At 49.7% G+C, this 24,123-nt stretch overlaps 2 protein-coding genes across 10 annotated transcripts in view; both read left to right on the top strand.

Moving 5' to 3' along the window:
* Positions 1-2,124: 2,124 nt before the first annotated feature.
* On the top strand, positions 2,125-10,480 carry LOC122439372 (40S ribosomal protein S25-like). The gene is made up of 3 exons (XM_043464445.1): positions 2,125-2,515; positions 9,645-9,649; positions 10,469-10,480. The coding sequence occupies exon 1, from the start codon at positions 2,125-2,127 to the stop codon at positions 2,497-2,499; it is 375 nt and encodes a 124-aa protein (XP_043320380.1). The 3' UTR covers positions 2,500-2,515; positions 9,645-9,649; positions 10,469-10,480.
* A 1,855-nt stretch (positions 10,481-12,335) lies between these two features.
* UNC13A (unc-13 homolog A) overlaps positions 12,336-24,123 on the top strand; it is a 68,405-nt gene continuing 56,617 nt past the window's right edge. For all 9 annotated transcript variants that reach the window (XM_043467288.1, XM_043467293.1, XM_043467294.1 and 6 more), the window contains exons 1-3: positions 12,336-12,491; positions 21,635-21,664; positions 22,253-22,352. In XM_043467288.1, the coding sequence (XP_043323223.1) occupies positions 12,470-12,491; positions 21,635-21,664; positions 22,253-22,352 (152 nt within the window). In that variant the 5' untranslated portion in view covers positions 12,336-12,469. The remainder of the gene's footprint in view (positions 12,492-21,634; positions 21,665-22,252; positions 22,353-24,123) is intronic.

Below are 24,123 nucleotides of genomic sequence, written 5' to 3'. Positions count from 1 at the left end.
CTGGATCTTTGTTGCTGCACGCACCCTTTCTTTAGTTGTGAAAACGGGAGATGCTCTAGTGGTGTGCCAGCTTGCCATTGCATCGCTTGTCTTGTTGCGGAGCACAGGTTCTAGGGTACCACAGGCTTCAGTAACTGCCGCACGCGGGCTCGAAATCCCTCGGGCTTCAGTAGTTGAGGTGCACTGGGCTTGGTTGCTCCGCTGGCATGTGGAATCTTCCCAGACCAGGGATCAAACCCGTGTCCCCTGCGTTGGCAGGCGGATTCGTAACCACTGGTCCACCAGGCAAGTCTGACATATATTGCTTGAGCTCCTTCTGTATGCTACTGGGCAATGGGGAGACAATGTTTTCTGAGCCCCAGCCCTAGCTTCTAAAGGACTTGCTGCCTGGTTGGGAAACAGACAAGAAAACTGGTATAAGAACAGAAGATGCTGAAGGCCCAAGGGGTGGACTCCAACCAGCCTTGGGCATCGGGGGTTTCCCAGGGGAGGGGACATTTCAGCTAAGAAGGGGAGAGAAAGCAGCCTTTACAGGAGAGAGGAAGAGGCGCTTCTGGCAATGGGAACAGTGCGTTCAGGAGCCTGCACGTGAGGTGTGTCAGAGGAATTAAAGACGTCTTACTGAGCCACAGTCTGGAGGCAGGTGCTAGAGGAGAAGGGAAGGCTGGGAGCCAATAACCGTGCATGAAGAGGCACCCGGATCCAATCAGCGCCGGCCAGCAGGGCGTGGTCAGGGGCGGGGCTGCATCCTGTCTGACGTCCAGGCTCTGGGCGGGAGGCGACCTGCCTTGGGTGGCGTGCAGTCAGGGGAGGAGAACGGGGATTGGAGGGGACATAGAGGAGTCCTGACCTAGTTTCCCACCACCGTCCAGATCTGGAACCCCAAACTGCGCCGTGTCCCGACATCCATACCCTTTCCAAACCAAACGGTCACCACGGTATCCGCATCTCCCGTTCCACTGAAGACGCCGCGGTGAAACACAGGCTGAAGACAACACAGGGGTCAAGGGTGCCGACCACCTGAGGGGGTCTGGTGAGGTTCAAACCCCAGCTGTGTCCCTCCTCAGCTCTTTGACTTCCCTGTGCCTCAGTTTCCCCATCGCTTGAACCTGTATCAAAACAGCTGCACCCAGTAGGGGCGCTGTTGGGATTAAAGGAGTTAAAACACTCCCAACTCGAAGCAGACGCTCCACGTGCTAAATGCGCATCGGGTTAATTATTCTTGTAATTTATCATTTTGCTTTGGAAATCTACTGGCCACAGGCAGCTCTCTAAAGTAGACACCTGCCGGCGATCTGCTTGGGGTTTTCTCAGGGAGAGCATTCCCAGCCCAAGCCTCTTTCCAGATGGATCGATTTTAACCACAAAAAAGTTGACATCCTGTTCTGAAACATAATAAAACATGGGTTCATTTGGGCTTTGCGTTCCCCGTTTGCATTCTAGAGCCCAAGTGTTTATGCATCTGGGTCTCAAACCTTTTCAAAGGAATCTCTGGCGTTCTTAGGTGCCCTGGGCACCCAGACTCATACAGACCTGCCTGACAGTGCCTTAACGGTAGTCTTAGAGGCCTGGCTTCGGGTCCAGCTGTACCTCCTACTGTCGGCAGCTTGGGCAAATGTCTTGGAATTTCCGATCAGTTTCCCACCTGTCAAAGAGAACATCACTGAAGCCCCTTTGTGGAGTGTTCTCAGCCCTCTCCCTTGGCTGGGCGGGAGTCCATGGGGTCTCCAGCCAGTCTGGGGTGGGGAAGCAGGTCTCGGAAGGGTGGCAGAATGAGGGTGCACCTCTGAGTTGGGGCACGTCGAGGGCCTTGACTGGGGCGGTGGTGGCAGCAGGGGCCTGGAGACTGGAAAAGGCAGAGGCTTTGGGCTCCTGCTGGTTCCTTCCCTGAGCTGGATCCAGGCCCAAGGGTGGATGAGCCCCACAAACTCTTGAGATTTTCACTTTGGACATAGAAGCATCTTGACTCCAGGAGTTACTCCTTCATGCCTCGGCTTAATGGAACCGAGGCATAAAGGACTAATGGAATAATTGTACACATCTGGGGAATGGGAGTGATTGTATGCACCTGGGAAGTGGCGCATAAGAAAGGTAAGCAAGAGTTGTTGCTCTCCGGCGTTGGCTATGCTGCCCAAGGACGACAAGAAGAAGAAAGATGCCAGAAAGTCGGCCAAGAAAGACAAAGATCCAGTGAACAAATCTGGGGGCAAGGCCAAAAAGAAGTGGTCCAAAGGCAAAGTTCGGGACAAGCTCAATAACCTAGTCTTGTTTGACAAAGCAACATATGACAAACTCTGTAAAGAAGTTCCCAACTATAAGCTTATAACTCCAGCTGTCGTCTCTGAGAGACTGAATATTCGTGGTTCCCTGGCCAGAGCAGCCCTTCAGGAACTCCTTAGTAAAGGACTTATTAAACTAGTTTCAAAGCACAGAGCTCAAGTGATTTACACCAGAAACACCAAGGGTGGAGATGCCCCAGCTGCTGGTGAAGATGCATGAACAGGTCCCACCAGCTGTACATTTTGAAAAATAAAACTTTATTAAATCAAAAAAAAAAAAAAAAAAAGAAAAAAAAAAAAGAAAGAAAGGTAAGCAAGAAGAGCTTAGTAATTGTTGAGAGAGAGCCCTTGCTTTAAAATACAAACAAACAAAACCTATCCTTTTAGAGGATTTGGGAATGTAGGTGTTAAGGGCTGCAGCTGAACTCCCTGGGTTCAAACCCCAACTCTGCCACTTCCTTGCTGTGTGAATTTGGGCATGTGGCTTAAAATCTTTGTTCTGTTTCCCTGCCCATATGGTCAATTTGGGGATTAAAGCAGTGAACATTTGTAGAGTTTTGCCCAGCACCTGCACACTGAAGGAACATGCTAAATAAATTAACTCCTCTCGAGCTGGTACCTCTCTCCAGGTGACCCCCCGCCGTGGGCACCAGCCGTTGGCCCAGTGCTGCCCCCTGCTGGTCATTCTGGGGACTTTAGACTGAGACCCGCCTCTGAGGCCGGAGCCCCGCCGCCATCCTATTCGGACCAGTCCCGTGACTTTACCCCTTTCGAGGCCTCATCCTCTTGGCCAATTCAGTCGTTGTCTTGTATTGTCAGCCTCCCCAGGCCAATCCCTCATAGCTCATAACCGAGGCATAAAGGAGTAATGAGATGAGCTATGAGGGAGGGCGTCCGCCTTTTGCCGACGGACCTTTGTCCTCAATGTCTCTACTTTTTAATGTGCTGTCTAGGTTGGTCATAGCTTTTCTTCCAAGGAGCAAGCGACTTTTAATTTCATGGCTGCGGTCACCATCTGCAGTGATTTAGGAGCCCCCAAATTAGTCTCTCACTGTTCCCACTGTTTCCCCATCTATTTGCCATGAAGTGACGGGACCAGAAGCCAGGATCTTCGTTTTTTGAATGTTGAGTTTTAAGCAAACTTGTTCACTCTCCTCTTTCACTTTCTTTTGAAAGTTCAAATTGCTTTTGAACTGTGGTGTTGGAGAAGACTCTTGAAAGTTCCTTGAGAGCAAGGAGATCAAATCAGTTAATCCTAAGGGAAATCAGTCCTGAATATTCATTGGAAGGACTGATGCTGAAGCTGAAGCTCCAATACTTTGGCTACCTGATGCGAAGAGCTGACTCACTGGAAAAGACCCTGGTGCTGGGAAAGATTGAAGGCAGGAGGAGAAGGCAATGACAGAGGATGAGATGGTTGGATGGTATCACCGACTCAATGGACATGAATTTGAGCAAGCTCCGGGAGTTGGTAATGGACAGGGAAGCCTGGTGTGCTGCAGTCCATGGGATTGCAAAGAGTTGGACATGACTGAGTGGATGAACTGAACTGAACTGAACTTTCATCAAGAGGCTCTTTAGTTTTTCTTTGCTTTCTGCCATAAGGATGGTATCATCTGTGTATATGAGGTTATTGATATAATATTTGCTATGCTCTCTGCTAGGAATGCCCTTCCTCCAGTTCCACAGTGCTTAGGGAGACCTCTTCACTTCCAGCTTCCTCTTTTCCAGGATACCTTTCCCAGTATACCAATCAGAGCCTCCTTCTCTTAGTCATCTCCCAGCACTGACTGCAGAGATTGGGTTCTGTGGCCCCCCATCCTTCTCCCGGACTCCAGGCAGGATCCACCCCCTCCCCCGGCCGTGGACGTGGCGTGGACATGGGTGTGGATCCAGGCTGTGTTTTTCGAATGAATGAGTGATTACATGAACATCTGTGTTGCATAAACAGCCTATTCCGAGAGTTAATACTTTATATCCCAGCCTTGTCTCCCCAATCTCTCAGGAACTGAGTCTGAGAAATGAGCACAGTATTGCACCCACCTCGGGTTGTAGAGGATTAAGGAAAATAGGATATGTCAGGCACCCAGCACATTGCCAAGCACACAGTAGGCCTTCAGGAACCACGTGAGCTCTCTTGTCCTCTCCAATTATGAGAAATAATTATGAGAAACTTGGCCTCAGGACTATGTCCTACTTCATCTATTTCAGTACTCCCCCATTCCCACCCTGCCCCAGGACAAGGCCATTGATAACAGAACTGTCAGAGGAAGAGGAGGCTTTGTCTCATAGGACAGTCCCAAGGGCTCTGAATTCCATGTCCCCCACACATACCATTGCTTGCTACCCTGATTATAGGGACTGGAGTCACAGATAGACAAACAGGTGGACAGTGGAACCCTGAGTTTGATGTCTTGCTTCTGGTCCTAGCAGCCAGGCAGCCCTTTCCCTTCTGGCCACACTCTGGCCCCAAGTGGCTGCACCCCATCTCGTGTGGATGTCTCTCCCATTTGCATCAGCAGCCCAACCTCTCCCCTGAACTTCAGACTCAAATATCCAACTGTACTGGGTATTCTCACGGGGCACCTTGTAAGCATCTCACATGCAGCCAGTCTGAGGCACAGGTCCCAGTTTCTCACCCTGAGATCAACTTCTTCATCAGCATGGCAGATGAATGGCTGCACCATCATTCCGCTCCCCTGGTCCCAAAGCCTGGACTCATTCTCATCACTTCTCTTCCTTCACCCCACATGTCCAGCCCATCCAATCATCCGGTAGGTTCAGATTTCAGAATGAACCCAAACCTGTCCGGCACTCCTATGGGTCCTGCCAGCTCCTTCCCTGGCCTTCCACCACTTACATTCCTGCCCTGAACATCCCTGCTCCCCTGAGCAGCCTCAGAGAGATCCTTAAAAGGATAAATCAGAGATTCTTAAAATGACCCTGAGCTCAGCACAGTGCAGTCACCCCCCCCCCCAACCTGGGCAGTTGGGGCATCAGAGAGAGGTCTGGCATGGGGTTTGTGGGTGAAGATGAAGCCTTGGTGGTTACAAGATGCCCATGGAGTCTCTGGTCCTGCTGGGTCTGTGTTCTGCCCCCCAGGGCCAAGGTCTCATCTCTCCCTCTCACTCAGTCTCCCTGTCAGTCTCTCTCTCTGCATCTCAGACTCCTCCCCATATCCCCTAGGCTCTTTATAACCCTTGCCCACCTCCCACCTCTCTCACTCTGCTCTCCCACGCCAGTCTCCTTGGTATTCCCCCAGCACACCAGACATAGTCACACTTCAGGGCCTTTGCATCTGCTCCGCTTTGCATCCGTCTAGGACCCCCCGCCCCCAACTCTCCCCATGCCTGTCTCCTTCTCCTTCCTCGGGTCTCAGCTCATGTGTTGCCTCCACCAGGAAGAGGCAGTTACCTTCTCCTCCACCGTTTCTCTCTATCATGGGACCCTCCCTGTTTTCCTCCTAGTTTTCCTTGAATTTCTCTGTGCATGCTTATTTTTGTTTCCAACTCTCGTGTTAGGGACCATGTCACTTGTTGGAACCTGTTGACAAGCGTAGTTCCCAGCATCCAGATGGTGCCAAGAAATGTTTGCTGAGCAAACTGATTGACATCTGATTCATATCTGTCTCCTCCATGAAGCTTCGCTCAGTGCCAGAAACATCACATGTACCCAGTAAAGACTGGAAATTTGTCTGAAGACCAAATAGTGTTGCCCTGTGTGGGGATTCTAGAAGCAGCTCTGTTCATTCCCCATTAGAAAGCTGAGCTCAGCAGATGCTGTGGAGGAGGAATTTTCTTATCCAAAGCCCAAACATCTCCACAGATTCTCTTGGCACCAGGGATTGGAAAGTTTTAATAAGAGCAGAGTCTCTGGGAACATCCAGGAGCTTGGATGGCTGGGCGGGATGTGTGTATGTGCATTTGGTGGATTTGGGGGGGCGGGTGCACTCTTCACAGATCCGTGTGTCTATATGTGTTGTACTTTTCACCAGTCTCTGGGCTATCTCTCATCACCTCTCTTTCAACAATTTTTATCTGTGGCTTTCATAGGATGGTGGAGAGAAAGTGAGACATCGGAAGCTACGTGAGAGATGGAAGGAGAGATAGATAAAGAGTGCAAGGGGGTTTGCAAAAGACATGAATGTAGATGCACAGTGAGGAGAGTCAGGGAAAGAGGAACCACAGAGGAGAGAGGGCAAGAGAAAGACAGCAGCGCATAATGAAGTGGAGAGATGAGATAGCTCAGATAAATGGTTTTGGAATGAGCCAAGTTGTTGCTGGGAGCGAAATGGGACACCGGGGCTTAAAAATTAATTGGATCTGAGTGATCAATTTATCAGGGTCTTTGGCAAAAGGACAGAGATGAGGGATGGGTGAGAGAGAGAGAATAAGAGAGACCAATGGGTATCAAACATATTAAGAGAACATAATTCACACTAACAAATTAAAGGTGAAGAGTTACATAGTTATCCTGACTGATGCAGGAAATGCAGTTGCTAAAATTCACCACCTGTTCATGATAAAGAAAAATCTCTTTTTTTAAAAGAAAAACATTTTAACACACTGGAAATAGATCTACTTTATTTGATTTTCTATTAAAAACCCATAGCAGATATCATATTTAATAGAAAATGTTGAAATGTTTGCTTTCAAATGCAGAACAAGGGAAGGATGCCTGTTACCATGGTGTCTGAGACTGTCCTGAAGTACCTGACCTGTATGGTAGGCCAGGAAAAAGGAATGAAAGGCCACAGGACTGGAAAAGAAAGTGTCTTTATTTACAGATGACATCTTTGTGTACAATGAAAGTCTCAAAGAATCTGCAGATCTATTTCTTGGATTTGTAGAAGGTCAATAAACTTTCTTAGATACTAGAGCCAATTGCATTTTAAACTCCTGTGACTAACAGGTTAAAAAAAAATAGTAACCTAAAAAGGCCATTTATTCATAGCATCAAATATACAAACTACCTAGAAGTAAATCTGAAAAACAAAGACATGGAAGATTTATGGAGGAAGCTGTCAGCTTTATTGAAAGATAGACAAATGGAAAGACCTGTATTCATACTTCGGATGAGTCAATATGAGAAAAGATTCTTCCCTTGTTTGGTTTATAGATTCAATGCAATTTCAACCAAAGCCTCAACTGGATTTCTCCACAGAACCCACCAAGCTGAGAGAAAAAGAAGAAGAATCCGGATACTCTGAAGATGAAAGAATGGCATTATTAGCAGATATCAAGGACAGGTATAAAGTTCTGTAACAGGGATGGGTGGTCCCAGGACAGAGGAAAGAGCCAGAACAGACCCCAGGTGGGACAGATACCCTGCAGCGCTGCGTTCTCTGGTTGCTCTGTGTCCGCTAGGAAGTCCACACTTACACAAAAACTTGTTTTGTGACCGTTTCATTAAAGAGTGTTGGGACAATTGATTATCCACATGGAAAAAAATGTATACAATTGAACTTTATCTTGCTCTACACTCCCAAATCAGTTCCAAGAGAGATCAAGACTTGACTGTAAATGACAAGACTTAGGATATAGAAGATGCTATGAAAATATCTTTCTGCTCCTGGGACAGGAAAGAATTCCTTAAACAAGACATAATGTCTGTTCATCACAAGAAAAGAAATCTGTCACTATGTATAGTGATGGATGTTAACTAGACTCCACATGATGAGCATTTCAAAATGTGTGCAAATATCAAATCATTATGTTGTACATCTGAAACTAATATAATGTTACATGTTGATTATGCCTCAAAAATAAAAAAAAAAAAAGACACAGTGTGCTTACTGTAAAGGTAAATATTGATCAAGTGGAAGAATTTACAATAAAATCCATAGAGACAGAAAACAGATTAATGGTTGCCAGGGCCTCACGGGAGAGGGGAATAGGGAGTGACTGCTAATGGGGACGGGGTTTCCTTTTGGGGTGATGGAAATGTTTTAGTTCTAGATAGAAGTAGTACTGGTTTTTCCAGCAGTCATGTATGGGTGTGAGAGCTGGACTATAAAGAAAGCTGAGCGCCAAAGAATTGATGCTTTCAAACTGTGGTGTTGGAGAAGACTCTTGAGAGTCCCTTGGACTGCAAGGAGAGCCAACCAGTTCATCCTAGAGGAAATCAGTCCTGAATATTCATTGGAAGGACTGATGCTGAAGCTGAAACTCCAATACTTGGCCACCTGATGCGAAGAGCTGACTCATTTGAAAAGACCCTGATGCTGGGAAAGATTAAAGGTGGGAGGAGAAGGGGACAACAGAGGATGAGATGGTTGGATGGCATCACCGACTAGATGGACATGGGTTTGGGTGGACTCCGGGAGTTGGTGATGGACAGGGAGGCCTGCCATGCTGCAGTCCATGGGGTTGCAAAGAGTTGGACATGACTGAGTGGCTGAACTGAACTGAATTGAACTGAACTAAGTAGTGCTTACACGACATTGTGAATATACTAAATGCCACTGAACTGTCCACTTTAATATATGTAAATGGTAAATTTTGTTATGTTTGTTATATGACAATAAGATAAAGGAATTTAAAATTAAGAGCTTCTTAGAAACTTCCACTTAGGAGGAGAATTCCCTCCCCATGAGTGTGGGCTGGGCTTAGTGATTTGCTTACAAATGAGAGAGCAGGGAAAGGTGGAAATGATAACCTGAGAGTGGATGAACTTGGCAGATAACCCCTTACCCAGGTGATGAAAATTAACATCCTCTGTGATGTCATGTGGACACCAGGGATCTCTGGTATGAAATGATGTGGAGGGAACCCCAGCTCTGCGATCTTCCTCCCAAACCGGATAACCCCAGTCTAGTCATGAGAAGATATTCGATGAGCCCAAATCAGGGGGCTTTCAGCAAAATCCCTGACCAGTGCTCTTCAAAATTATCAAGGCCGCGAAACATGAGGGAAGACTAAAGAAGCTCACAGCGAGGAGGAGACCAAGGAGATAAGATGAGTAAATGCAACACAGGAGCCTGGATTGGATCCTGGGCCAGAAAGAGACTACTAGTGGAAAAACAAGTGTGATATAAAGTTTGCAATTTAGTTAACAATAAGTGAATAATAAATGCCAATGTCGATGTTTTAGTTTTGACATATGTTATCTTGTAGGGCTTCCCAGGTGGTACAATGGTAAAGAATCTGCCTGCCAAAGCAGGAGACACAAGAGACTCAAGTTCGATCCCTGGGTCGGGAAGATCCCCTAGAGTAGGAAACAGCAACCCACTCCAGTATTCTTGCCTGGAAAATTCCATGGACAGAGGAGCCTGGTAAGCTGCAGTCCATGAGGTACAGAGAGTCAGACACGACTGAGCAACTGAGTAACCTTGTAACCATATGTAAGATGTTAATATTAGTGGAGGCTGGGTGAAAGATATACAGAAATGCTCTATGCTTTTTAGAGCTGGTACTTCTGCAGCTTTTTTATACATCCAACATCCTTCCAAAATAAAAAGGTTATTTTAAAAATTAAGAGCTTCTGTTGAGAAAATGACACCATGAATAGAATAAAAACAAGCCACGAAGTTGGAGATTTTTACAACACATGAAACCAACAAAAGATTCATAACTACAAATCAATAGGAAAAGACCATCATATTTTTTAAATAGATAAAAGACTTCAACAGGCATTTCACCCTAATAAGAAACCAAAAAATCACATAAAGTGTTCTACTTTATGAGCAATTGGAAAGCGAATCAAGACCAAAATGAGGCACCATTTCACCCTTTCTATTTTGGAACAATTCAAAAACCCAGACAACTCAAAGTGTTGGCAAGGATGTGGAACAGTCAGATGCTTATACGATGCTATTGCAATGTAAATTGCTGAAGCCACATCAAAACAAGTTGAATATTATTTCATGAAGCCAAGTATGTAGGCGTTTTATGATCAAGCTATCACTACTCACGTGTACCAGCCTACATTTCTGAGAATGGTTATAAAAGCTCTGCTTGTGATAATCCCAGTGGGGAAATAACCTTAAAGTTCACCAACTGGAAAATAGATAATCAAAGATGTGCTGATTCAGGAACTTCTCCAGCAATCCAGTGATTAAGGCTCCTTGCTTCCACTGCAGGGGGGATGGGTTCAATCCCTGGTTGGAGAACTAAGATCCTGCATTCCATATAATTAAATAAACAAATACTTTAATAAAATGTAATAGGTCAAGGAATACTATACAGCAGTGAAAATGCATGCTCTACAGCTAACCACAGAAACTCAGATGAGTATCAGTAAAATCATGTTGCACACACACACACACACTCAAAACAAAGTTGTAAGAATGTGAGTTTTATTCTAGTTGTGTCAAGTTCAAAAATATACAAACCTAAACCATGATAAATATGTGGTAAAACTATGAGGAAAAGTAGGAGAATGAAAAACAAAATTCAACATAGTTCATCCTTCAGAGATGAGACAATAGATTGGAGAGGGACAGTGGCCCACAGGATCTTGCACTGTGATGATACTGTTCTGTATTCAAGCACCTGGCATTGCTGCTCCTTATTCCTTATGCTTGCTCCTTGGAAGAAAAGCTATGACAAACCTAGACAGCGTATTAAAAAGCAGGGACATCACTTTGCCAACAAAAGTCCAACTAGTCAAAGCTTTGGTTTTTCCAGTTGTAATGTGTTGATGTGAGATTTGGACCAAAAAGAAGGTTGAATGTTGAAGAATTGATGCTTTTGGGCTCTGGTGTTAGAGGAGAGTCCCTTGGACTGCAAGGAGATCAAACCAGTCAATGTTAAAGGAAATCAACCCTGACTATTCATTGGAAGGACTGAAGCTGAAGCTCCAATACTTTGCCCACCTGATTCGAAGCATTGACTCATTAGAAAAGACCCTGATGCTGGGAAAGATTGAAGGCAGGAGAAGGGGATGATATAGGACAAGATGGTTGGATGGCATCACCGACTCAATAGACATGAGTTTGAGCAAGCTCTGAGAGACGGTGAAGGACAGGGAATCCTGGCGTGCTTCAGTCCATGGGGTCACAAAGAGTCAGACACGACTGAGTGACTGAACAACAACAAATTCCTTACCTACGGTTAATGGATATGGAATAAAAAATGTTAAAGCAATGAGAATCACAACAGTGGTTAATGTTATACATGACTATTCCAAGGACTTTCAGGTGTTAAATTATACAACATACCCTGCAACTCTGTGAAGGAGTTCCTGTTACCTCTGTTTTACAGGCAGGGAAACTGAGGCAGAGTGGTCACATGACTTGTCTGAGGTCTTGCTGGTGATTACAGGCAGAGTTGGGTTTTGAACACAGGCTTCACTAACTCCATAGACATCTTGTGTTGATGAAGGTCCTTCATGTATGCTGGGGGCAGGGGACTCTCAGGGGCTCAGCCTCTGGGGCTGTTCTAGGTACTGGTGTTACAGAGTGAACAGGTTTGTTGGCCACCAGCTCACTTGGAACTGCCGGGTCAGATGTGTGGAGAGGTATGGTGAGCAGAGCTATGCTGGGGTCAGACCCCAACCAGAGGAAGAGTTGGAATCCAGGGGAGTCCAGAAAGGTGGAGTCAGGGCTCAGTTTGGGGGAATTAGGTAAGGCTTTCTGGTGAAGGGTATATTCAAACTGGGCATTGATGGATGAATAGGAGTTGCCAGTTACACAAGGGAGTGAAGGATGGAATCCAGTCCAAGTGTGTGCAAAGATCCACAGGCTGAGCAAAACAGGGACACAGAGAGAGACCTAAACAAGACGTGGCAGAGACACAGAGGGAGACACATTACCGAGAGAGACCCAGAGAGGGAGGCAGAGAAACAGAGGCAAAGAGAAGAGAAATAGAGATACTCAGAAAGAGCAGAGAGACAGCCAAGGTCTGGAGGTTGAGAGCAGAAGGAGAAACGAAAGCACGTAGAATCAGAAGGGAAGCCGCGCGGTGGCCGCCCCCAGCCCCCGCCTCGCTCCGGCCCTTTAAGCCCCACCCCCACCCCGCCAGCCCGCTGCGCCCGCGCCCCATCAGGCGTCCGGGGCTCCGCCCGCCAGGCTCACATCAGCACCGCGTCAGGAGCTGTCCGCGCCCCCGGTGCTGAACCAAGATGGCCGGCGGCGGAGGCCGGGCCCCGGCGTGAGCCGAGCGAGCGCGGGCTGCAGCCCCCGCCATGCCCCACCCCAGCGGCAGCTAAACCTGAGCTGACGGAGCCGGCCCGCCGGCGACTCTGGAGACATGTCTCTGCTTTGCGTTGGAGGTAGGAGGCGAGGCAGCGGGACGGGGAGCCGATGTGGACCCGAGCGGGGCTCGGGGTCCGTGTGGATGCGGCTGGGCTCCTGAGGGGGTGACCCGCGTCCACGCGGCTGGACTTCTGAGGGGGTGCCTGAGAAGGTGATCCGTGTAGACACAGCTGGGCTCGCAGGGGGTCCTGGTTGCCGCTGCTGGGGTCGCGTGGACACGGCTGGACGCGGAGGCCCGTGTGGACGCGGGCAGGGGTTCGGGGCTCCATCTGGAAACTGTCTAGTCTGGGTTGTCTGTGTTGAACAAGTTATTAGCGGGTTCGTGTGGAAGGAGCTGGGTAGTTCGAATGAATCCTGCAGGGTCCTTGGAAGGAGTCTTGTCCTGTGGGCTGGGCTGCGGACCCGCCTCGGAATTCGGAGAGGAGTGCAAGGGGAGCGGTCTCCAAGCCCTGGGCGTGTAAGATTTGGGTAGAGGGTCTTGACTATTAGGACTACCGGTGAGCTCTAGGTACTCCTCACCCTGGGAGAGGAGAGGACTCGGGGAGGAGGCCGAGGAGACCCCTTCCAGCATCCTAAGAGCGCTGTGATGGAGGGGTCTGGAGGCGCTTTTCCAGTTAACTCTTTGGTTTCCCTAGTGGGGGCTGGGGGAGTCGCCTGAGGGCTTCACCCTCTCCGCCCTCGTTGGCCACTCCGAACAAACACCTATCCGACCTTCTCCGCAGGGAGCCGACCCCTTGGAAGTGCAGTACCCCCCCCCCCCCGCACCGCTCACGGCCCACCCTCACCTCACCCACTTTGCGCTGGAGGGAGGGAGGGAGGGAGAGGTGGGGTGGAGCTATTTTGGGGCCAGAACGCCATCTGCACCGAGGCCCACGCCCAGGCCCACGCTCTGCGTTTGGGTGGGTGGAGTGAGAGATTCCGGAGGGGCATGACTCCTTCCCTCCCCCCGCCACCCGCCGCCGCACCCCTGAGGCAGGGTGGGGGAGAAGTCAGCCCACCTGGACCAAGCCGCCTGGGGCACTCCTGAGTTCTCAGCAGGGGACCTTGGCGGCAGGGGTGGTGGCCCAACCAGGGTTCAAGGCTTATGGAGGTCTCAACCTTGGGTTTTAAGTACTGAGGTCCACCTTCCCTCACTTCTACTCCCTTCCAGAAGGCTGAGGTGGAAGAAGAGGTGTATTGGCCAAGCCTGAGACGGCAGGCTTCAGGACATCTTAGGCTGCCCGGAGTGTGATGTGTGTGTGTGTGTGTGTGTGTGTGTGTGTGTGTGTGTGAGAGAGAGAGAGAGAAAGAATGAGAGAGAAATCTAGAGAGGGAGAGAGAGAGAGAAGGATGAACCCGGCCTTCTGGACCCTGGTGGGAAGGCCCGGGAGCCGGGAACCGCCCCCGCCGCCCCTCCCCCTCGCCCCTCCCCCTGTGCTGTGACTCTCCATTCACAAACCCGGCCCCGCCCGCCCGCTCCCCGCCGCGGTGGCTTCCCGAGTGCTGCTCGCGCGGGGCTGGGCCGGCGTGGACGCGGGTGTTCTTAAAGGGACAGGTGCCTCCTTTCCTTGATCTCATTCCTGACGGGCGGGGCTGGTGGTGGGCGAAGGGCCAGTAAAATCAAAAGTCAACTCGTTCAGCCCTTAGCCTACGGAGTACGAGAGTCGAGAGGTGGAGCAGACCCCCATGCATCCCTCACAGTCTAGGCCCCAGGGGAGGGGGAGGTGAACATCCAACCCCCCCTACTGGCCCCTCCCCCCTCCTCTGAACTGCCTAACACTTGAGACGGGATAGCCCTGGAGGAGGGGGTAAATGTGGGTTCCTGGCTGACTCCTCCAAGCTCTCTCTCCTCTGCCCCCTATCCCCATCTCTTCTCTGAAATCTCACCCTCAACTCTGATGCAAACGGGAGTCTTGCCTACAGGGGTGGTGTGAAGCGGAGGCAGTAAGAGGGGTGAGAAAGAATTGTGTTGGATGACTTTGTGGAACTTATAGGGAAGGAGTCATCAGCAGAGCAGAGGGGGCTCGCTGGGAGGAGTAAGAAAGGGGATGAGGTGGGAAGTGGAGCCCTGAGGTGTAAAGAGAACAGCTGATGCTGGGAGAGGCTGTGTGTGTGTGTGGGGGGGGGGGTGACAGGGAGCAGCAGGGAGAGAAAGAACTGCTGAAAGGAGTGGGGGTGATGCCCAGAGTGGGGCGTCTTGAAGGCTGAGGGGGAGGGGGAGAGTCAGGGCTGGGAGGGCTTTCCTTGGATCTGATTCACCCTTAGAGCTGAGGAAATACCTGCTCCTGACCCAGGGACCCACCCATGTTTGCCCACACCGGCATACACTGGGGCCTGTACACTCACGCCCAGGCTTGCCTCCCTTGTGTGCTTAGAAGTGCTTAGGATTCACCAAGTCTCTATGAAGACCATGTGCCTATGACTGCACATTCATGGACACATGTGCAGATTCATATGCCCATTGACACACACATACATATACACCGGACACAGTCTGTGCCACAGACATGGTCCCCATGATAGAGGCATGTGTATCTACACTTACACACACACACACACACACACAGAAATATATCCATACGTGTTTGATGCATGTTTACAGTATCCATGTCACCTAAATCCTAAATATCAACTCATGCCCTAACACTCAGACATGTACCTATGTATACCTGTTAGGCCCCCAAATCACCAGAGACACATTTGTACACAAAAGTACATGCCAAGGCCATATATGTACACACATGATAACCCTTCCCTGGACATTCAAAGCTGTCACTTTGAACAGGTGGCTGATGATGCACACACACACACACACACACACACACTAATATATGTAGCTTCAGAGGAGTCTGCACATGTATGCAAGTAAACAAAAATATACATGCTATACAACTGCATAGTGTGTACACAACACACACATACCCCCAACATATGTTTGTATTTAACGTATCACTCAAAAGCCTGCACATACCTAAGCTCACACCAGCATGTCCCACGTACAGTCACACCCCACTCCCCAGCACATATGTGCAGACCCTCACCTTCACTCAGATGGTGCACATGTGTAATTATCCCACCACACATGTACACACACACACTCATGTACACTCACTTGCCTGCCCTGGCAACATGAGGAAATACACATTCAAGCACACACAATGCAGTTCTTATGTGCATATCCTGAACTTACATATGGGAGACTACCCTGTACAGACCTTGCCTCTGCCCCCTCTCATTTCTTTATGTAGAGCCCCATTGCCCCTCCCAACCTTAATTCACTTTCTAAGTCTTGGCAGAGTCCTGAGGCTGCTAATAGCAAGTGCCACTTAACTCCTTTGTTAATTTATTCATATATTTACTCAGCAAGCATTGAGTACCCACTATGTGCCAGGCACTGATCCTGGCTCTTGGAACCCAACCTTACTCCTGGCCTCATGCTGGTGGAGTCAGATTGGGAGAGATGGGGAGCTAAGGAGAAGGGTTTCCATGGCCCTTTTCCTCTGGCAAGCCTACCCCATTCCTATCACTGCCATTTGCCTGTGTCTCAGAAGATGAGGGGAAACTGAGCAGAAGAGAGATTTTGCTCTAGGTGGAGGGCATATGCAAAAACATGATGGTAGTACTTTGGTTCCAGACCTCCCTATGTGCCTCGTGGCATTTTGCTAGGCCACTCAATGTTTAAAAGGCTTCATAAATATTTGATGACCGAATACTGCATATAAGTTAGCAATGCATTTGAAGGTGAGTTTGCCTCACAACTAATAATGATATCTACAACAAGTTCCATCTATCCAGCATTCCACAGGCATAGTTTTGAGGACTTTTATGCCCATTGCCCACTTTAATCCTCAGAGCAACCCATTTTACAGATGAGGAAAACTGAGGCTCATGCAAGTTCAGCAACTTGCCTGGTGCCACAGAGTCAGAGGTGTGGCTGCCTGTCTCCACAGTCTACTAGGAGTGAAGGGTGAAGGTCGAGGCTACCCTCAGCCTTCAGGACCTGGAGACACCTAAGTCCTTGTCATGGGGTGAGAATCTGTCTCAGGTTCATCCTTTTCCTTCGTTCACTCAGTAAACAGACACATCATGATTTCCCCATTCATCTTGACTGTTCCCCTGCCTCTCTCCCTAGAAGCCTTCACAAATCCCTCTGCCTCTTGCTGCCCTGTTTCTGATACCATCCAGCTGGGGGGAGGGGGGGGAACTGCATCTGGGTCTTTGTTTTTACCACCGTTTTAGGATGCCTCTGGTTTTGGCTCTGATTCATCTTCAGAGCTGCAATCTTAGCTATTTGCCTATCTTGCACCTCACTTTCCTTCTGCATACAATGGGTTTCCTCTGTGAATTTATTTTATTTTTAGATTTATTAACTTATCTGTGAGGTGCCGACCAGGACATCCTGAGTCCAGAAGGCCTGGGTTTGAATCCCCAAATCCATCACTTCCTGGAAAGTCCCATATCTTTTTCATTCCTCAGTGTGTCTATCTGTAAAATGGGAACACTAATAGTGTCCACTGCCTAGATTTACTGGAACTCTCCAGTCAGATGAGGCATGCAGAGATACTGGCATGATGCATGACTTGTGGAAAGTTTCAATAAGTGTGAGCCAAAGGCAGGAAAAATCAATGATGGTGTTTTTATTAATGGGGACTAAAAGCTTCGTGAGTGTAGGACATTTCCTGAGAGTTCACTGCGTTCTCAGGCCTGAGGATGGCTCAGTGAGACACAGGGGGGCAAAAGAAGTACCAACTCTTTGGAGGTACTTGGGTAGGGAAGAAAAGTTCAGCACCGCGGATAGTTCAGAGAGGAGGCATCGATTTCAGCACCGTGGACAGCACAGTTCCGCGTCGCGGGACCCTCTCTCAGTGCTGGACTGCTGGGGGAGGCAATGACGTCATTCTTTCAAGGAACAGTATTTAATAAGCACCTACTATATGCTAGACATAGTTCTAAGTGGTACTTGGTAAACAGCACTGACTATCTGTCAAGGTTCTTGGTGTGTTTTTTTCACCTATGGCTTCAATTGGGTTCTGGCTTATTTCTGTCCATGGATGATGAGAGTCCTCCTTTATTCTCTCCCAGATGCCAAGTCAGCGGGACCAATGTCCTCATCACAAAGCCCATGTCTGCTACAGACATCACATATTAAATGCCAGGCTTCCTAGAATCTAGTTTTGAATTCTCTATGCTTCCCTTCTACTACTTGTAGTGTCTTCTGACACCCAATAAGCACCTCCTGTGGGTGCGCTTTTGGAAAGTGAAAGTTGCTCAGTCGTGTCTGACTCTTTCCGACCCCATGGACTATACAGTCCATGGAGTTCTCCTGGCCAGAATACTGGAGTGGGTAGCCTTTCCCTTCCCCAGGGGATCTTCCCAACCTAGGGATCAAACCAGGGTCTCCTGCATTGCAGGTGGATTCTTTACCAACTAAGCTATCAGGGAAGAACCTCCTGTGGGTGGGCTTTTAGCCACTTCCACTGATGGCTGGAACCCTCTATTCCTCCACTCCCACCACCAGGCCTGGAAGGTTAATGGACCCCAAGGACTGGAGACTATCTCAATTAGAATCTAGAGTCATCCAGACCAGGGGGTACACTTAAAATTCCACCAAATAATAAAGATACTAGTGACGGTAATAATAATAGGAACAACAGTATAATAATGCTAGTGCTAATAATGAAAAAGAAAGGGGAGAAGGCAGAAGAGGAAGGAAGAAGGGAAGAGGAGGAGAAGAAACAGATTAAGTAGGGCCATTTTCTAGATGCAGAAACTGAGGCCCAGAGCCTGGCAGTGCCAATGCCCTGCTCCCACCTCCACTGGCTCTGCCCCCAGCAACCACTGCCTGTGCAACCACATTAATCAGTCAGCGCCGATGAGCGCCGCGGGGTGGGGCGGGCAGGGACCGAGGAGTCCGCAGGCTGCTGACCTGGCCGTGACGCGGTATCTCCAGCCCGCCCGTCAGTGGGCACCTCCCCCACTCAGCACTCCCCGCGGTCGCGTAGCTCACGCCCTCTGCGCCCACGTTATAAATAGCCCGGTGCTTGTGACCAGGAGCTCGGGAAGGAGGGGCGGCGCTTCCGCCCTGGTGACCCCGATACCGCGGGCAGGAGGAAGGCGGCGGGGCGGAGATGTGATGACAATGACTCGGTTCGCTTGCTGACGGGGAAGAGAGATGGGGAGAGAGCCGTGACTCTCTCTCCGAGCCTCTGCCTCCAAGCCCTCTCCTACAGAGCCCCTCCCCCTGGCTACCCGCCCCTCCATTCCCCTCCCCCATCGTGAGCCTCCCCCAGCTCTCTGAGCCCCCATCCCTTAGTCCCCTACCTTCCTCCTCCTGACCTCATACCCTATTCCCCCACCATGAGCTTCCTACTCTGAACCCCCGTCTCTGATTCTCCATTCTTCTCTGAACTCCATCTCCCACCCTGAGTCTGACCCTCCTCCCTCTGAGTCCCCATGATGAACAGTGATGTCCTCACCCTGGATTTTCTGAAGGGGCCTGGGGGCTTGATGTTAGAGCTAAAGCTCTCTGACAATCTCCCACTGCCAGTGGACCCCAACTGAGCCCTATGCCCTCTGGCCTAGAGAGGATTAGGGAGGAGGGAAGGGAGAGAGACTGAGGACTAGGAACCAGAGAGACAGAGACAGAAGGAGAAAGGGAAGAAGACAGACAGAAAGATGACAGCAGTGGAGAGACACAGAATTGGAAGGAGGGAGACAGGGAGAGACCTTCCTGGAGGAGAGGATGGAGGACAGACCTTGGACAACTTGCTTCCCTTCTTAGACCGGCCCCTTATCTGTAAAAAAGAGGCGCAGAACTGCAGACTGGGGCCCAGGTTTGGTCAGACACCAGTGAGCCCCTCTGATCCCCCAGGGCCAGGCACCTACCTCCCTCTGGTACCTGCCCCCAACTTTTCTTTCCTAATCTTGCCTCTCTGCAGCATCTCCCCTGCCTGCCCTCCCTAGTGGAAATCTGTGTGTCCCTTTCTGTCTCTCTGTGTCTCTGTCTGTCTGATTCTCGTGTCTTATTATCGCCCCTCACTTCTCCCCCTCCCCTTTTCCTTTCTCTCCTGTTGATGCCTCTGCGTGTGCCTTTCTGTCTCTCCCATCCTTCTCCCTCCCCATCCTCCCCATGCACCCTCCTCCCCCTTTACAGAGTCATTAGGTTTGCCCGCTGAAGCTCCCCCAGGAGGGAGGCCTGGAGCTCCTGCAGGGCACAGTCCTAAGTGCCCCTAAGCCTCACTCAGTCCCAGGGTGAGGGGCTAGGTGGGTGGACTCTCTGTAGTCTGGGTGGGGCCGAGGGTATGAGAGGGGGCATGTGTGACAGGGGGAGGGACCTTGTGGGAGAGAGAACTTTGCATGTGCAGTTATGTGCCTCAAGTGGGAAGATTTTGGATGTGGAAGAAAGAGACAGAGATGGAAGCCCAGAGAGGGGGGTTCATTTGCTCAGAGCCACACAGCACCATAGTCTGAATACAGCTCCACCTGACTCCACGCTGGGTCTTAGGGTGATGGTGGTGTTGGTATAGGAAGGCACTCATTCCCTCTTCTGCTCTTCAACTCTGGGGAGCTCGCTCAGTGCTTCTGGGCATCAGTTCTCACCCCCACAGTCTGTCTGCGATGGGAACAAATAGTATTTACTGACTAATGTTTAGAGCCACTCTACTTCCCCAGCCCTTGATGGGAATTCTGTTTTCACTGGCTCCATTCGATACTTCTTTGAGAAAGAAATTCAAGTGATGAGGACAGAGAAATGAAATCCCTATGGGAGATTGAATCCCAGATGGGAGGCCATTGTACTTGCAGGGAAAAAGGTTGAACTTGGCTCTCAAAAAAAAAAAAAAAAAGGAGAAAGAATAGAAATGCAATTCTGATTCTAGGAATTTATCCTTTAACTTACTTGCACACACTCTTCAAGACATGCAGAGGGTATAAAATGCTACCATTTGTGTAGGAAATATTGCACACGTGCACACAATTGCTGATGCATGGATTATCTGTCTCCAGTCCCACGAGGAACTGCTAATGTTGATTGCATCCTGGGAGGAGAGTGAGAGCTGGGGTAGAAAGAGCCTCATTTTCATCGTATAATCTTTGGGTTGCTTTGGATTTTGTAAAATATGCATGATTGCTTACTCAAACAAAAATAGTCTCTTGAAAAGTTTAAAGGGAAAAGGAAATATAGAAACCAGGAGCGAGGCCTCAGGTTGGCAGCAGCTTTTGGGTGGGAGTAGAGAGTAATGGTAGAGAAATACATTGAGGGCAGATGCAGAATTTGGGAGATATTGAAAGCGAAAGTTTAATATCCTGTAAGAAATTCCAGTAATGAATGAAATTGCTTTGAATAACTTGGGGCTGTGGGGTAATGTGAAATATGAAGAGACTGGACCCCCTGGGACCCTGAGGTGTATCTGGCTTGCACCTTTCACAGTCAAGTAGGGCTGGACAAACTAACAATCTACCTGGCCAGGACTGGGATGTCTCTATGTACACTGCAGATTCAGCTCTCTGGGTTGATTTTTCTCACCTCTCCCAATCCCTTTTGAATATTGGACTCTAAACTCTGGGAGCATCTGGCAGGACAGACTGAGCTGGACAGTTAAGGGAGAAGAGTCTCACTAATCTAACTGGGGGGTGGGAATCACTGGAGATTGATTCTCCTTCCTCCTCTATCTCCTTCTCCCCGACTCCCCGGCTCCTTCTGAGGCAATCCTGGAGGGCTTCCTGTAGGAGGTCTCTTCTTTTGAATCTTTGTTCAGTTGGAGTAAAGTCACCACTGGAGGGAGGGAGCTTTGGGGAAGTTTGATGGGGAGGAGGGTGGGACAGAGAATATTCCCAAGGGCCAAACTTCCTTCCATCACGGGGCTGCCTGTGCTCATCTGTCTGATGGCTTCTCTCTCTCCCACTCATCCCCACCTCCCTCCTCTCCTTATTTCTCTTCCTCTCTTTGTCTCTGCCTCTGTCTCTGATTTCACCTCTGTCTTTATTATTATCTTTTTTTAAAATCTGGTCTCTTTATCTGCCTCTTTTGCTCCATGTTTTTTGCCTTTCTCTTCTCTCTCTCTTTCTGTACCTCTCTCCTCTCTATCTCTCTCATTATGTCTCTATTTTCCTGTGTTTCTCTGTCTCTCTCCTCCCCACCACTCTCCCCGTCTCCCTTCCCTATTTCTGTCTCTCTCCACAGTCAAAAAAGCGAAGTTTGATGGTGCCCAAGGTAAGTGCCCTCTATTCCTGTCCTGTCCTGTGTTGTCTGTCTGTCTCTTAGCGAGGTGAGGGAGGGTGTCTGAGCCAGTGATGGGGAACTTGGGCTGTATGTCTGTGAGCTTCACAGAGAGCATCGGAATTGGTCTGGGGTCCCCCAGCCGCCTTCCCTACCATCCCCTGAAAACCCTAATGGGAATAGGGCTCACCCTGAGCCAGTGGTGCTTCCCAGGATCCTAAGAGATAGGGCGGGGACTCTTAGATTAGGCTACAGGGAACAAAACTGGGGCTGAGAGGCAAAGGAAATTTCTTATGTCCGTGGATATTGGACGTCGTTTCTAAGCATAAAGATCAGGCATCCCCAAATCCCCCATCTCCCTGCACCAAGGCCCCTCCCTGCTGTGCCCTGAGGTGCTGGGGTGGGTTTCTGGGGGCTGACCTGGGGATGGGAGGCACAGAAGCAACCCAGTGTATGGGACCTGGGGTGGTCCCAAGAACTCGCAGACCCTTGGGGATCATAGTGGGGTCATTGAGAGCTTGGGAAGGGACATGGGGGGGGGTCCCTGAGCCCCTGCACTGACATCTGCTTTCACCGCCACAGAGAAATTCAACACCTATGTGACCCTGAAGGTGCAGAATGTCAAAAGCACGACCATCGCGGTCCGAGGCAGCCAGCCCAGCTGGGAGCAGGATTTCATGTTGTGAGTCTGCAGTGACGGCCTCACCCCCTGGCACAGTCAGGCCTGTTGCTGGTCCTGCAGGGCACAGCCGGACACTCGGGTGTCGTCTGGGACTCCCCTCCTTCAGCCCCTTGTCCAGTCATCAGCTTTGCCTCGAAGCACTTCTCAGATCCAGTCACTTCCTTTTGTCTCCGAGGCCACCAGCCAAGTCCCCGCTGCCCGCCAGCCTCCACCCTGGCCTCCTGCTGCCATCCGCCTCCCGCAATCTGTTCTCCTCCAGGCAGCCAGGGGGATATTTTTAAAATTGCAAATCACATCCTGTCGCTCTCCAAACTTGCCCCTGGCTTGTGGATCATCAACCTCGAAACAAAGCCCTCATCCCTCCCTGCAGCCCCCCGAGACCCGGTTCCTGTGACCTCACACCAGTACCTTGCTCCATTTCTCCTGGCTCACCTGCCCCAGACACGCCCACCTCTGCCCGTTCTGCCAACTTGTCCAGCTTGTTCCTGCCCGCAGGACCTTTGCTCCTGTCCTCTCCCCATCCCAGCTGCCTCCTTCCTGCCCTTTGGGTCTCAGCTGTGTCACCTCCTCAGGGCAGTCCTCTCGGATCACCACCCTCAAACTGTAATTGAAGAGTAATGTCATGCCTCGCCATCAATTGTTATTTTATTCATTTGTGTGACATTTGACACATTTCCGGCCGCTTCCCCTGGACTATGAGCTCCAAGAGGGTAAGGCCCTATTGGTCTCTGCCCCTGTGACCTCCATGCCAAGCACAGAGTCTGACCCACAATAGGTGCTCAATAAATGTTGGTCTAATAACCGAATGAATTCATGACCTGCACCCTCTTCTCAACCTGGAGCCACTTAAGACCCCCTATTAAGTGAAGTGAAGTCGCTCAGTTGTGTCCGACTCTTTGCAACCCGATGGACTGTAGCCTACCATGCTCCTCCATCCATGGGACTGTCCAGGCAAGAAAACTGGAGTGGGTTGCCATTTACTTCTCCACAGCATCTTCCCGACCCAGGGATCGAACCTAGGTCTGCCGCATTGTAGGCAGACGCTTTACCATCTAAGCCATCAGGGAAGTCTCTAGGAAGACCTCCTTTAAATCCTACCTACTCTGATGATGGCCAACATCTGGTCTGCCGTGACCTCTTCCAAGGCTTTGATTAAATCAGTTTTGCCTTATAGCCCTGGGAGAGAGTGTGCTAACACAATCCTCATGCTACAGATGAGGAAACAGATGACCTGAAAAGCAAAGCCACCTGCTCAGTGTCATATGGCCTCTATCTGGCAGAGCTGGAATGGGGACCCAGGCAGCCCTTAACCCCTGAGCAGAGGCTGTGGGAGGCCATGGGAGAATCCAGAGTTGGGATTCTGGAGCAAGAGGGCACTTAGAGAAGGGAAGGAAGGTGATAGTCCTACAATCTAGGGAAAAGGTGAAGGGAGCGGAAAACAATAGTCCTCAACTTCCCCTAAAACCAGTTACTGAATGACCAGGTATATTCAAGGAGAACATTCCTTAAGATGAATCTTTGGTAAATTGGTAGATTCAGTGAATTGGACATTCATGAAGATTTTCCCCCCAGATCTGCACATTTCCTGCAGGGAACGTGCTTAGAGGTGGGATCATTCATATGCTTAAGGGTGTCCCCATATGATTGGAGAGGGATGACACTGGGAAGGATGGAAGAACCATGAATTGCCCTTATCATGGGAGTAATAGCGAGCCATGGAGAGCGTTGGAGCATCTTCCTCACTTAACCAGCATTCTCAGGGTCTGAGGGC

This window comes from Cervus canadensis, chromosome 4, assembly GCF_019320065.1.
Source record: "Cervus canadensis isolate Bull #8, Minnesota chromosome 4, ASM1932006v1, whole genome shotgun sequence".
Taxonomy (NCBI): domain Eukaryota; kingdom Metazoa; phylum Chordata; class Mammalia; order Artiodactyla; family Cervidae; genus Cervus; species Cervus canadensis.
The sequence above is the reverse complement of the archived record's forward strand: the minus strand, read 5'-3'. Positions and strand labels throughout refer to the sequence as shown.

What these genes read in the sequence shown, in the direction of transcription:
- LOC122439372 (XM_043464445.1), top strand. Translation starts at nt 2,125, where the DNA reads ATGCTGCCCAAGGACGACAAGAAGAAGAAAGATGCCAGAAAGTCGGCC.